This window comes from Mangifera indica, chromosome 1 (genome assembly GCF_011075055.1).
Source record: "Mangifera indica cultivar Alphonso chromosome 1, CATAS_Mindica_2.1, whole genome shotgun sequence".
NCBI lineage: Eukaryota > Viridiplantae > Streptophyta > Magnoliopsida > Sapindales > Anacardiaceae > Mangifera > Mangifera indica.
The window spans coordinates 27,822,829-27,835,730 of record NC_058137.1 but is presented as its reverse complement, the minus strand read 5'-3'; the positions used below and the strand labels follow the sequence as shown (position 1 = coordinate 27,835,730).

At 35.0% G+C, this 12,902-nt stretch overlaps 4 protein-coding genes across 6 annotated transcripts; 2 read left to right on the top strand and 2 right to left on the bottom strand.

Annotated features, from left to right (window-relative positions):
* Positions 1 to 2,037: 2,037 nt before the first annotated feature.
* On the top strand, positions 2,038 to 3,440 carry LOC123195082 (mitogen-activated protein kinase kinase kinase 18-like). Its single transcript, XM_044608715.1, has one exon. It carries the CDS (start codon positions 2,052 to 2,054, stop codon positions 3,438 to 3,440), a length of 1,389 nt encoding a protein of 462 aa, XP_044464650.1. The 5' UTR covers positions 2,038 to 2,051.
* A 742-nt stretch (positions 3,441 to 4,182) lies between these two features.
* Positions 4,183 to 5,499, top strand: LOC123195012 (mitogen-activated protein kinase kinase kinase 18-like). Its single transcript, XM_044608598.1, has 2 exons — positions 4,183 to 5,406; positions 5,493 to 5,499. Exons 1-2 carry the CDS (start codon positions 4,196 to 4,198, stop codon positions 5,497 to 5,499), a joined length of 1,218 nt encoding a protein of 405 aa, XP_044464533.1. The 5' UTR covers positions 4,183 to 4,195.
* A 2,204-nt stretch (positions 5,500 to 7,703) lies between these two features.
* On the bottom strand, positions 7,704 to 9,469 carry LOC123208940. Its single transcript, XM_044626646.1, has 2 exons — positions 8,677 to 9,469; positions 7,704 to 8,019 (listed from the first exon to the last, which is right to left on the bottom strand). The coding sequence occupies exons 1-2, from the start codon at positions 8,957 to 8,959 to the stop codon at positions 7,907 to 7,909; spliced, it is 396 nt and encodes a 131-aa protein (XP_044482581.1). The 5' UTR covers positions 8,960 to 9,469; the 3' UTR covers positions 7,704 to 7,906.
* A 138-nt stretch (positions 9,470 to 9,607) lies between these two features.
* Positions 9,608 to 12,373, bottom strand: LOC123208785 (syntaxin-61-like). Of its 3 annotated transcripts, none has more exons than XM_044626368.1 (8): positions 12,213 to 12,373; positions 12,056 to 12,118; positions 11,808 to 11,921; positions 11,179 to 11,296; positions 10,772 to 10,965; positions 10,487 to 10,577; positions 10,204 to 10,269; positions 9,608 to 10,057 (listed from the first exon to the last, which is right to left on the bottom strand). In XM_044626368.1, the coding sequence occupies exons 1-8, from the start codon at positions 12,341 to 12,343 to the stop codon at positions 9,947 to 9,949; spliced, it is 888 nt and encodes a 295-aa protein (XP_044482303.1). In that variant the 5' UTR covers positions 12,344 to 12,373; the 3' UTR covers positions 9,608 to 9,946. The 3 variants fall into 3 exon arrangements, with proteins under 3 accessions (XP_044482303.1, XP_044482380.1, XP_044482460.1); XM_044626445.1 differs by having other exon boundaries at positions 11,179 to 11,292; positions 12,213 to 12,354; XM_044626525.1 differs by having other exon boundaries at positions 11,179 to 11,292; positions 12,056 to 12,131; positions 12,213 to 12,328.
* Between the last annotated feature and the right edge of the window lie 529 nt (positions 12,374 to 12,902).

Sequence of the window (12,902 nt, the reverse complement as noted above, 5' to 3'; positions counted from 1 at the left end):
AATTATTAAGTGTGTAAGTGTATGATTTACAACTTTTAAGAGTTTCTCAATGTTTTTACTAAAGTCGAGCTGTAGGTTTATGAGCTTATGGACCCAACAACAGCAAGCTAGAAATGCAAGCTGAGTTCTGAAAGATGTAAAGCAATCGGAGATAAGAATGGAAGTGATGGAGGAAAACAAAAAGTGGGGGTGATTGTATTGATCTCTTTATTCGAACCCAAATGAAGACGAAAACAGAAGTTGAGAAAAAGATTATGATTCAGCTGATGGAAATAGCTGGAAAGTTTATAAGAGACTGAAAAGCAATAAAGATGAGATGCAGTTGCGGCCAGCTTTCGGCCGACGACCAAAGAAGACAAAGCTAGCAAAGAAATACGGATTAGATGACTGCAATTCATTAAGTGGAATTGCTTCAATCTTACTCATACATATTTCTACTTGCAATCAGGGGTGGATATGACCTGATTCTAAATTAGAATTTTACTACAATAACCTATCGATGATATCATTCAGTCTCTCTATTGACATTGTTTATAATAGTGTTCATTTGATAGAAATAAAACTTACAGGATTTATTTCAATAAAAGTAAAATATAGAGAGGTCAATAAAGACATAACGAGTTTTAAAAGATAAAATAAAATTTAAAAGTTATAGTGATAGTTTGTACATATTATACTAACTATTTTATAAAATCGATAAGAGTCAACTTTAAGTTTATAGTAAATTTGTCACTATTGTATACTAATTTAAATGAGTTTGAATTTAAATATAAATTAGGTATTATAGCTTTGATAACTGATCGAATCGATCCTAAACTAGTTTCGGTTTGATTCGGATCCATTGATATATATATTATTTTAAATTCAATTGAAAAACTTTATTGATTCTTCACGTCAAAAAGTAGGGAGTCATGCATGTGAATGAAATTCACGCGGTTTCATTTGGTAATAGGAGTCTAATAATAATGCCTGCCTATTGAAAATAATTATGTTTTCACATTGGAACATGATTAAAGTTTCTTCCATTTCTCAAATATGGCAATTTTTTAAGGAGGGATGTTCAATTTATGTGGCACCAAGTCACCAATTCTTATCATATTTTGTTCATCATCAAGATACTTTGGTATATATTAATTCGGATTAAACATAATTTGAATTAATTCATAATTTAGATTGAATAAGTAGAATTTATATTCAATCGTAATTTCAATGTTGGTAAAATCTGAGCTTTCATTGAGCCGAACCGACTCTTTCATCGGAATGATGACCCATCCGGTCTAAAGACATGGTACATGCACAATAAGAAGGACAGCTTGCGAGCACATTGATTTTTTTACATTTTTTTTTTTTAATTTTAATTTCACATTCTGTTAACTGCCGCCGCAAAACCAACTTCCTTGATTTAGGATATTCTCTCCTATCTACCGCTATTAACGCCATCTCGCCACATGCTCACATGTCCGGCTTTATTCCTTCGCCTAATTACCGCCGTCCGCCTGCGGCCAGCCCTCCTCTCTTGGCCCCTCTTACACTCTGTTATAACTATGGTATATTTCCCTTCACCCCCTCAAGGTTTGGTTTTGAGCAATTATATACCCGGAGAAATGTGGAGAAAGTTTTCACGATGAATTAGTGTTTCAAAGTGCTCTGAAGATGGTAGTGGTTAGGATGAAGGAATATGGACAAACCAAGTGATTTTTATCGTGTGTGTATATTATGTTATTGATATATCAGTCAAATTTATAAGATTATCCGAATACAAATATAGTGAGGACTAAAATAAAAATTCATTAATGTGTGGTGGAATTTGATAAGGTTGTTAAAGCATAAGACATTTCCGGAAAATTAACAGTGACACATCTATATTACAGTATTTATTCAACTCTTTTTGACCATATTATTAGCGTCGGGGTGTTTTTGTTAGTTATTAAAGTATGTGGGAGCTAATGGTTATAGGAGTAATAAAAATACGTCTCAAACGGATATAAATACCAACTAGACTACAGATTTTTCAATTCAATTCTGAGTTGTGTTCAGTGAATTGTTTTATTATGGAGTGGAAAAGAGGACCCGTCATTGGCCGTGGTTCCACCGCCACGGTGTCGCTGGCCACGGTGGTTCCTTCAGGCGAGCTTATAGCGGTGAAGTCCACGGAGATTTCCAAGTCTGAGTTTTTACAAAGAGAGCAAAATTTCTTGTCCAAAATGAACTCTCCTTACATAGTTAAGTACAGAGGCTTCAATGTGACAGAAGAAATGTACAATCTTTGCATGGAGTTTGCGCCCGGTGGCTCACTTCACGATGAAATTCAAAGGCGTGGAGGAAGATTAAATGAGCAGAGGATCAAATTCTACACGAGCCAGATCCTCAAAGGCTTGGATTATCTTCACATGAACGGATTGGTGCACTTTGACATCAAAAGCAAGAATATTTTGATAGGAAAAGATGGTTTTGCAAAGATTTCTGATCTGGGTTGTGCTAAATTTGTGGACAAATTTGATGACGATGAAAGTTTTGCAGCATCCGAATTTTCCGGTACACCGGCGTTCATGGCACCGGAGGTGGCGAGGCGAGAAGAGCAAGGCTTTGCAGCTGATATATGGGCTGTTGGGTGCACAATCATTGAAATGGCCACTGGGACTAACCCTTGGCCGGAGCTGAGTGACCCGGTTTCAGCCCTTTACCGGATTGGATTCTCCGGTGAGGTACCGGAGACACCACGGTGGCTGTCCGTGGAGGCGAAGGAATTCTTGAGCAAGTGTTTGAGAAAAGATCCCATAGAAAGATGGACAACCAAAGAGCTTCTTCAACATCCATTTGTCAGTGAAGCATTTGAGACTCATGATTGTTTCATTGAAGAAGCTAATATGAGTTCTCCCTGCACAGTTTTGGATCATGGCATTTGGGATTCTGCAGTGTGCCGAGAAAGCTCAACACAGAAAGTTTGTTCTTTGAACTCTGCCGGCGAAAGGATTCAGAAATTGTTTGGAATTGCAGCAGATTGGAGCTGGGATGACGAAGATTGGACCACCGTTAGAGCCAATGATGAAGATCATAATGTTGAAGAAACAAATGAGTTACCAACTGCTGCAACAACAATAGGTTTTGATCTTGTTTCTGCGGAAGGAGTTCAAAGTTCAATTTTTTATGAAGATTTGTTGTTGGAATCCTCTGTTGAAAGTGCTACATTTACAGATGATTTTGTATTAGAAAATGTTTGGTCCGAGACAGATGATAATGAAGATTCATTTCTTAATCAATCTCAGTTTATGCCCATGTTGTATTTTTCTTTACTGGTTTCATTTCAGATTGCAATTTTCTGCTTTCATTTTTGTTTCTTCTCTATTGCAATGACTAGTTTTAACTTTGACCATAGTAAAAACGCTTATATGTTCAAATTACACGTCAATGTTTGCATTTATTTTAGCAAAGTCATTTAATTTATCAATCTTTATGTTGGCTTTGAGACTTTTTTTAGAGTGTGAACAGAGGAGACTCATGATTTTTGGCAAGTTGTATTAGTCAATGGTAGTTACTAATCCATGAAAGTCTAGAAACATGGTCCAATTGACAAGGCCAAAGTATTGGCCAGGTGGGAATTGGAACCCGTCAGAAATGCACTGCCATGCCTATGATGATGCAATGCCTAGAGATGACTTGCATTCCAAGAACAGAAGTAAAATTAAATTATGGTATATTTCCCTTCACCCCCTCAAGGTTTGGTTTTGAGCAATTATATACCCGGAGAAATGTGGAGAAAGTTTTCACGATGAATTAGTGTTTCAAAGTGCTCTGAAGATGGTAGTGGTTAGGACGAAGGAATATGTACAAACCGTGTGATTTTTATAGTGTGTATATTGCGTTATTGATATATCGATCAAATTTAAAAGGTTAATTGAACACAAAAATTGTGAGGACTAAAAAAAAGGAATTTATTAACGTGTGGTGGAATTTGGTAAAGTTGTTTCAGTCTAAGACATTTTTGAAAATTAACAATAACACATCTCTATTAGAGTATTTATTCAACTCTTTTTGACTATATTATTAGAGTCTGGGTGTTTTTGTTATTTTTTAAAGTATGTGGGAGCTAATGTTATTTGAAGGATAAAAAACACATTTCAAACGGTTATAAATACCAACTAGACTACAGATTTTTCAATTCAATTCTGAGTTGTGTTCAGTGAATTGTTTTATTATGGAGTGGAAAAGAGGACCCGTCATTGGCCGTGGCTCCACCTCCACGGTGTCTTTGGCCACGGTGGTTCCTTCCGGCGAGCTTATAGCGGTGAAGTCCACGGAGACTTCCAAGTCTGAGTTTTTACAAAGAGAGCAAAATTTCTTGTCCAAAATGAACTCTCCTTACATAGTTAAGTACAGAGGCTTCAATGTGACAGAAGAAATGTACAATCTTTGCATGGAGTTTGCGCCCGGTGGCTCACTTCACGATGAAATTCAAAGGCGTGGAGGAAGATTAAATGAGCAGAGGATCAAATTCTACACGAGCCAGATCCTCAAAGGCTTGGATTATCTTCACATGAACGGATTGGTGCACTGTGACATCAAAAGCAAGAATATTTTGATAGGAAAAGATGGTTTTGCAAAGATTTCTGATCTGGGTTGTGCTAAATTTGTGGACAAATTTGATGACGATGAAAGTTTTGCAGCATCCGAATTTTCCGGTACACCGGCGTTCATGGCACCGGAGGTGGCGAGGCGAGAAGAACAAGGCTTTGCAGCTGATATATGGGCTGTTGGGTGCACAATCATTGAAATGGCCACTGGGACTAACCCTTGGCCGGAGCTGAGTGACCCGGTTTCAGCCCTTTACCGGATTGGATTCTCCGGTGAGGTACCGGAGACACCACGGTGGCTGTCCGTGGAGGCGAAGGAATTCTTGAGCAAGTGCTTGAGAAAAGATCCCATAGAAAGATGGACAGCCAAAGAGCTTCTTCAACATCCATTTGTCAGTGAAGCAATTGAGACTTATGATTGTTTCATTGAAGAAGCTAATATGAGTTCTCCCTGCACAGTTTTGGATCATGGCATTTGGGATTCTGCAGTGCGCCCAGAAAGCTCAACACAGAAAGTTTGTTCTTTGAACTCTGCCGGCGAAAGGATTCAGAAATTGTTTGGAATTGCAGCAGATTGGAGCTGGGATGATGAAGATTGGACCACTGTTAGAGCCAGTGATGAAGATCATAATATTGAAGAAACAAATGTGTTACCAGCTGCTGCAACAAGAAGTTTTGATCTTGTTTCTGCAGAAGGAGTTCAAAGCTCAATTTTTTATGAAGATTTGTTGTTGGAATCCTCTGTTGAAAGTGCTATATTTACAGATGATTTTGTATTAGAAAATGTTTGCTTTGAGACAGATGATAATGAAGATTCATTTCTTAATTTATCTCAGTTTATGCCCATGTTGTTTTTTTCTTTACTGATTTCATTTCAGATTGCAATTTTCTGCTTTCATTTTTGTTTCTTCTCTATTGCAGTGACTAGTTTGAACTTTGTCTATAGTAAAAACGCTTCTATGTCAAAATTATTCAATAATATGATAATACGTCAACATTTATATTTATTTTAATAAAGTCATCTACTCGGCTAATCTCTATGTTGGGTTTGAGATTTTTTTTATAGTGTGAACAGAGGAGACTTATGATTTTTGACAAGTTGTATAAGTCTGTGGTAGTTACTAATCCATGAAAGTCTAGAAACATGATCCAATTGACAAGGCCAAAGTATTGGCCTAGTGGGAATTGGAACCCGTCAGAAATGCACTGCCATGCCCATGACCTTGCAATGCCTAGAGATGAGTTGCATTCCAAAACAGAAGTAAAATTAAATTAATTATCAATGCTGAATCCACCAAACTTTCCCTTGTCGTTTGTTTTACTTAATCTTGGCAGATGATTAGATTATTCATATTGATGAATAGTATATTATTCTGTAATCTCAACATTCATAACTTGTATTTTGCTACCAATCTTTTCCTTCCAAACCCTAAACCCTAATAATCTTGCTTCTCCTGATATCTCAAGATTCACAACCCTAGAAATTGTTGGAAACGTAACAAAGTGGTATCTTGAGTCCACCATAGAAAATTATAAAGATCTTGTCCAAAAGGGATGATGATATCAGATATTTAAGAGACTTTGTTTTACTTTTTCCCAATTTACATTAATCAATGTTTTAAAACTCAAATCAAATTATCCAATTTAATCAATCCAACTAGGACCTATTGGTACCAACTCTAGGGGATGGTCCAATGGCTTTTTATCCATTAGATCTATCGAATTGTAGTTCAAATAAAAAATTTGTGTCCCCTTCCAGGTAAAGCATCGATTTAAGGCAATAATGAGTTGACAAAAATAATGAGATTGATGTTGAAAGCAATTTTCAACCAAGAGATTAACAATGAAGAGAAAAAACAAAAGAGATTAGTATGCGACTAGGGTTTTTTCACCTCTCACCCGATTTTCACACACTTATGGGAAATTTTTAATTTGGTTACTACACAAAAACAAAACAACAAAATCATCCTTAAATACATATAAATTTAATCCCTAAATAAATGAGAAGATATAATATCACTTTTAAATAGTTAATTAGTCCTACTATTAGTTAACTTAGACTGGCTTTTCATCCGGTCAACATCCAATCTGAATACGAAAACCACGACATTAATCAAGTGCCCATTGAAGTAGCACAACATGAGAGGGGAGGATTTGAAACTTTTGGCTTTTTATAATAATGAAAGCAAAGAAAATTAGAAGTTCAACTAGTCAACTACATTTTTGGTAATGTGAACACAGAAGATTGGGTGTATGTAGTGGAGGGTGAAGAATGTTTTCGCATTATCTCATCTTCTTCTTCTTTCAAATATCTAGAATTGGTGGTTGAATTATGACCAAGTGAAAGTGTTTTACAATTGGAGGGATTTGGTCATGATAAGAAGAGGAAGTTTTTTCTGCAATTGGTTTGGTAATGTGTGGTGTGTCAACTTGACCATTCTCTTTTGCTTATAATTTAATGGCAATTTCATTTGCAACCCAACTTGGATTGGTGGGTATAGTACAACTTTTCTCCATCAATACTATTTGGCCCCATGTTGCTGAGTCCTGCGTTTACATTGGTTAAGATTTACAAGTTGATATATGTTTTTCTGTTATTGAAAGGATTAGGTTACTTGTTTTCCTAATTAAGTTGCTATGCGGATTGTTTCTTGTTAATTTATGGAACCCCAATTTATTGAACCCCATTGACATTTGGTTGCGAGGTTATGCCCTATTACGATTCTTGATCAACTATACAAAGATAACTTTTAAACATGATTGGATTCTTGGTCGATATTTAATGTTTCAATGTCATAATACTAAGCTCTTCTGGTTAATATGAAAAGAATATGATCAACATTATATATAATATCATAAAATGCATGTCAATTACTACTCGGACTAGTTTGTACTCCCCCTCATCCCTTAGTCAATTTAGTATAGAGTTTGGATATCAAGTTCATTTAAGGGGTGAAATCAAAGTGAACCAAATTCAAACAAAAATTAATTTGAATTTAAAATAACCAATTCGAACTTGATTTGCTCGAATTGGTGAATAGTAATTAAAAAAAAAAACAAAGAAGAGTTGTTGAAGATGAAAAAAGGAATCTGTAGAGAAAAGGCATAGAAGAAGAAAAAGAAACATAATCATATTATCTCACATACATTTTTATTTATTTTCAATTTAAACTTAAACATAAATTCTAATTTATTATTGAGGCAAAGAAACATTCATGTCCAAAGTTTATTCTTGCATAAATGTTTGCATAGAAGAACCTATTTCGATAGCACCTTTCGGCTTTGGTGCTCAGTCAGAACCTGGAAGTTCAACTTTTGCCTTGTTGCTTGCTTCATTAGTGATTCTTATTGAAGTTAGTTGCTTGTTCCAATTGCCTCCTCACCAGATGGATCTCTTTGATATAGTAGTGTAGTCTATCTACCATCAGTGCTAGGAAAAGAGAAAACCCTGATTCACAAACAAAGGCTCAGATAAGGGATGTATTTTAACAACTCAACTCACCCTGTCATGGTCCCTAGCTCACTCGGACTATTATCAACTATCCAAAAAACTAACCTATTGATGGGTTATGTTCATTAAATGGGATTCAAACAATCGAGAAGAGTGATGAGAAGAAAATTTTCTTTTGTCTATAAACTTCCCGTAAAAGCTTTATAAATTATAAACCACTAAAGATTTTTTATAATAGTCTGTAAAAAATGTATATAAAGAGACAATATCCTAAGAAACATATAAAAAGAGGGTGGAAAAAGACAAAAAAAAAAAAGAGGAAAAAAATGTTCAGTGAAACAGAAAAAAGAGAGATTTTTTACCAAATCAATCAATGAAAGTCTCATATTTCTTCTTGCATATACTCCTATACCTATTTTGAGTGTGTACTGTGAACAATCATTGTATATCTCTTTACAACCTTGGTGGTGGTTGTGGGTTTACCTTCTCTTTGCGAGTGATAAAGCTTTTGTGCAAGAGATAAAGAACAATAGTCGGTTTTTTGGTAGAAGAAAAGTTAAGGTTTCTCTTATTAAGTTCTTGTTGTATTATGTTACGTTATTGATGATATAAGGTAATAAGACTAATATTCAAAAGGCTACGGAAATAAGTTACCCATAAGGGATGCTTGAAGAAAGAGGTTTGCCATGAGAACTTCGTCTGTTGGATTGATTGTACCACCTTCCTCTGAACGTTTCCGAATCTCCATTGCAGTGAACAGGGTTGCAGTAAAAACCACCACCATTGTTGCTCCAACACTTCTTGCAATCAGTGGACCTGTCCCCTGCTTTACCATGTCCAACCCCATCACCAGCAAATTCCTTAGAGGGTTTCTAAACACAAGGATCAGAATCAGGCTCATTTCTGTCAACACAATTGTAAACAAAAGATAAATCATTACTTCAGAGTTCTTGGAAAGCTTTTGATTTGGCTCTAGAGAAATGTAAATGAGTTATATGGGTAAGCTTGGGATGAAAAGTTGTCCACATTTTGGTTCTTGTTGTTTTTGGAAAACTTCAGCCGCTTTTTCTAAGCTTACAGTTCAATCAAAGAATTTAATACTTTCCATGACTTGAGGTACAGAATTTCTTTACAAGCAGGAAAGAGAACATCTCAAATACTCATGTTGCAACTTTACTGTACTCAGAAACTTAAATTTGAAACAAAAACCTTCATGAACCTGAATTCGAAAACCTAGGGTTAGATTTAGTCCAAACCAAGTTCGAAATTGACTCAAATCCTAAGAAGTCAATTTGAGATTGACAAACTAAGACTCAAACTCAGTTTGAAAACAATTTACTCTATATTTGGTTTGAGCCAGCTCAAATTCAACTTATTTATAAAAACAAACCCAATCTTTAACTTGAACTCAAATTCGAGCTCAAACAACGTAGATCAAATCCAACCCAAGCTGAACCTTCCCGAATTCAAGCTGCTGAAAAGTAATCTTGCTCATTTGCTTATAGTAGTGATTCAGTTGTGCCTATATGCAACAGTTTGCTAAGCATTCCCTTAAAACAGCATTGATCGTAAGAGTCTAAAGACATCTTGACAATGGCAATACCATTATATATATAAATAAGAGAACTTGAATTCTAGATACAAACATAACATCTAAGAAGAAATTCAGAAGATAAGAATTATATAAACTCTAATCCAACAAATTTTGAACTCAAAACTTTTCAATATGAAATTCTAGTCAAGTTTTTAAGTAATAAATTTTTTTCAGGAGCACAGATTCTTTCTTTGGTTGAGCATTTCCAAACTGCCAATTATTCAAGCTCAACACATCCAGTTTAACCATTGCATTCTTCTGTATTCCTCTTCCGAATGATTAAATGCCCTCTCTATATGTGAACATCATAGTTTGTTTTCGCTCTTTAGCCTAGGTAAAGAAGACCAGAACAAATAGGATGATGAACAGAGCCAGCAAAAAACAGATCATCATTATCTGACCCTTGGCACTAGCCTTCTTCATGACCATAGCCACTTTTTTCTGCAACAGAGAATAAAGTTAACTCCAATTTAACACCAAATTATTTAATTGATTAATCAATTGAAATTTATTGCAACTTGAATGATCAATAACAGGACTCGAAGATGACGTCCTGCATTTTATATCATGGATAAGAAGAAAATCACCTGTACAAAGTCCAGACGATTTGATGTACCGTCCATTTCAGTACTAAGTTCATCAATAATCTTCTCCTGAAGCACCAAAATATTTGAAGTTTAGCACTAAAATAAGCAAAAATGCCTCAACTGGAGTTGACCAAGATAATTTATACATATTTATTGTTTGTAACTACACCAAAATTCTCGACAAAACAGACACAATCTGTAACCTTTCTGCCAGCTCCTACCAGAGAGATGGTAGTGGACAGCATCAAGGCATTCCAACAAACATAAACCCATTAATCCAAACCTGTGCAAGGAGTTCATCATGTATGGTAAGACCAACGCTTCCAATTCTCTCCACGCTAGCACTAAGCTCATCCAGCTCGTCATCTTGTTGCCTAAAACCAACAATCAGTAGGTCATAAGAGACAAACCTAACCCAGTTCAAAACTGATCAACTTTCACAGAAAGTGACACATCGAAGAGGTCATCAGAGACAAACCTAATCCAGTTCAAACTGATAACTATTACAGAAAGAAACACATGGAAGAACAAGAAAGACAATATATGGGGAGAAGTAAAAAGACTTTACTTTATGAGAAGCATTTGTCTATCTGACTCTGATTGGATAAAATCATCATTATCCTGGGGTGCATACTGGTTGGATCTGTTTGCCTGATGATTATTAGGCATCCTCATTAGTTCCCGGCGCATCGCACTTGCACTAGTGGTCCCAAAACCATTCAGATCCTGTCCAGCTAGGACAGTTTTCTTCACATTGCCAACCTAATGAAGTACGGTAATCCTTTAGGGTTCCATAACTGAAAGATTAAAGCCAGGATTCATCATGCAGCACACTATCCAAAACTTCAGATAGAACTGAGAGTGACCATGGTAGCAAACAAATTTCTTTAAGCAATCTTTACAATTAAATATTAATTAGCACATCTTTACAAATTTACTAAAACCTTTTGTGTAATAAACTTATTTAATGGACACCTGAGTACGAGCAGTGCTGGTCCATCTCTTTCGTTTTTCAAGTTCCACTTCATCAATGCCATACCAAGATGGATCTCTACTTGCAACAGCAACTGCTTTGTCCAATTCATCCACCTTCCTATCAAGAAAGAAGGATTTCAGTGGTTGCAGATAAGAAACCAGAGCCCCAATTCACACTATAAAGTTGCATCAAGAATCCATCCAAAAGATGACTTTACACCAGAATAGTAGACTTCAATTTAATGAAGGTCCACTAAAAAGAGGATCAGTGAGATTATATAAATCAGACTAGAAAGTTAGCCCACTGATGGGTCACAATTCAGATGCGCGCGCGCGCACACACACACACACACACGCCAGGCTTTACTACTCAAACTCAGCTAATTCTTGACAACTAGATTGAGACTGAGATTAAATTTCATTAGGTGCCTTATATACGTTACTTAATACTTTTAAACTCAAACACTAGATTTATTTTCTTTTTGCTACAAGAGAACACCTTAAGTTCAATTCAAAAGCTGAATAAAAAAGCCAATCCCCATCAAATTTCATACATTACCTTTCTAATATCTATATAATTAAAACTCGAGTTTAAGCTTCAACTACAAAAATTCAATAATTTGATGTACCTGCCACTTAATGCTCTCGCAAGAGGCAAGTAGCTCCTTCGTGAGATGCATATGCTCTCCACTATCACCAGGACTATTTTCCCATTGACGAAAAGTAGACTGCAGCTTATCAATCTGAGCAAAAAATAAAATGAAAATTCCACCAATTCAGTTCAGCTTATCCATAAATCAACATTTCGAAAACCTAATCATTAGAAGCTGCAGATCTCAATAGAATTTCTAGAAGATTGAAAATAAAAAAAGCTTACCGATTCTTGAATCTCTTCTTTAACGATATAAAACGGATCTTGAGCAGATGACATAGCGTATTTCTACACGGCAATGCTTTCACAAATTACGTTTTTATGTAAAATTTATAATCAATTCGAATTTATCAAAGCAATTGAAAGAGAAATTAGAATTTACCGGCGACCGGGATAGTAGGTGGCGATGGGGAAATAGATTTTGTCGTCTTCGTCAGTGCCTCGATCTCTCTGGTGCGGAGATGGAGCTCCTGAAAAATAATTGTTAAAGAAGAAGAAGCCAAAAGATGTCATATGAGTTCTGCAAAAAGACTAAAATGCCACTGTAATTACTCCGATCTACTCTGCCAATGAAAGATTTTTTTTCTGATTAACGACTTAATTAAATAATTAACATTACTCCTATTCCAATTTCAAATCAATAAAACAATTAACCAATCAGTAACTACTTTGTATATATTTATTTGAAAGGTATACTTGGAATAATTTTAAATTAAAAATAAATTAATATTTAATATTTTGATATTATATATAAATATATTTATTTATATATTTATAATAATAAATATATATAATATTACTCATATCAAATTAATCTATTAAATCGATATAATATATCATTTATTCAAAACACAGTGAGGAATGAGTGACTCTAAAACTCACCTCAAAAAAATTATTACCTCTTTTTAATTTTTAAACTATTATTTTAAATTTGATCAGTGTATTATTAGTTAAAATTAAGATTTTATTTGAATTTAACTATAATTTTACTATTTCACAAAGTTAATCATTTTTAAATTCAAACCCAATTTAAAATTAGTCAAATCAAACTCAATTTAACACTAATAAAGTC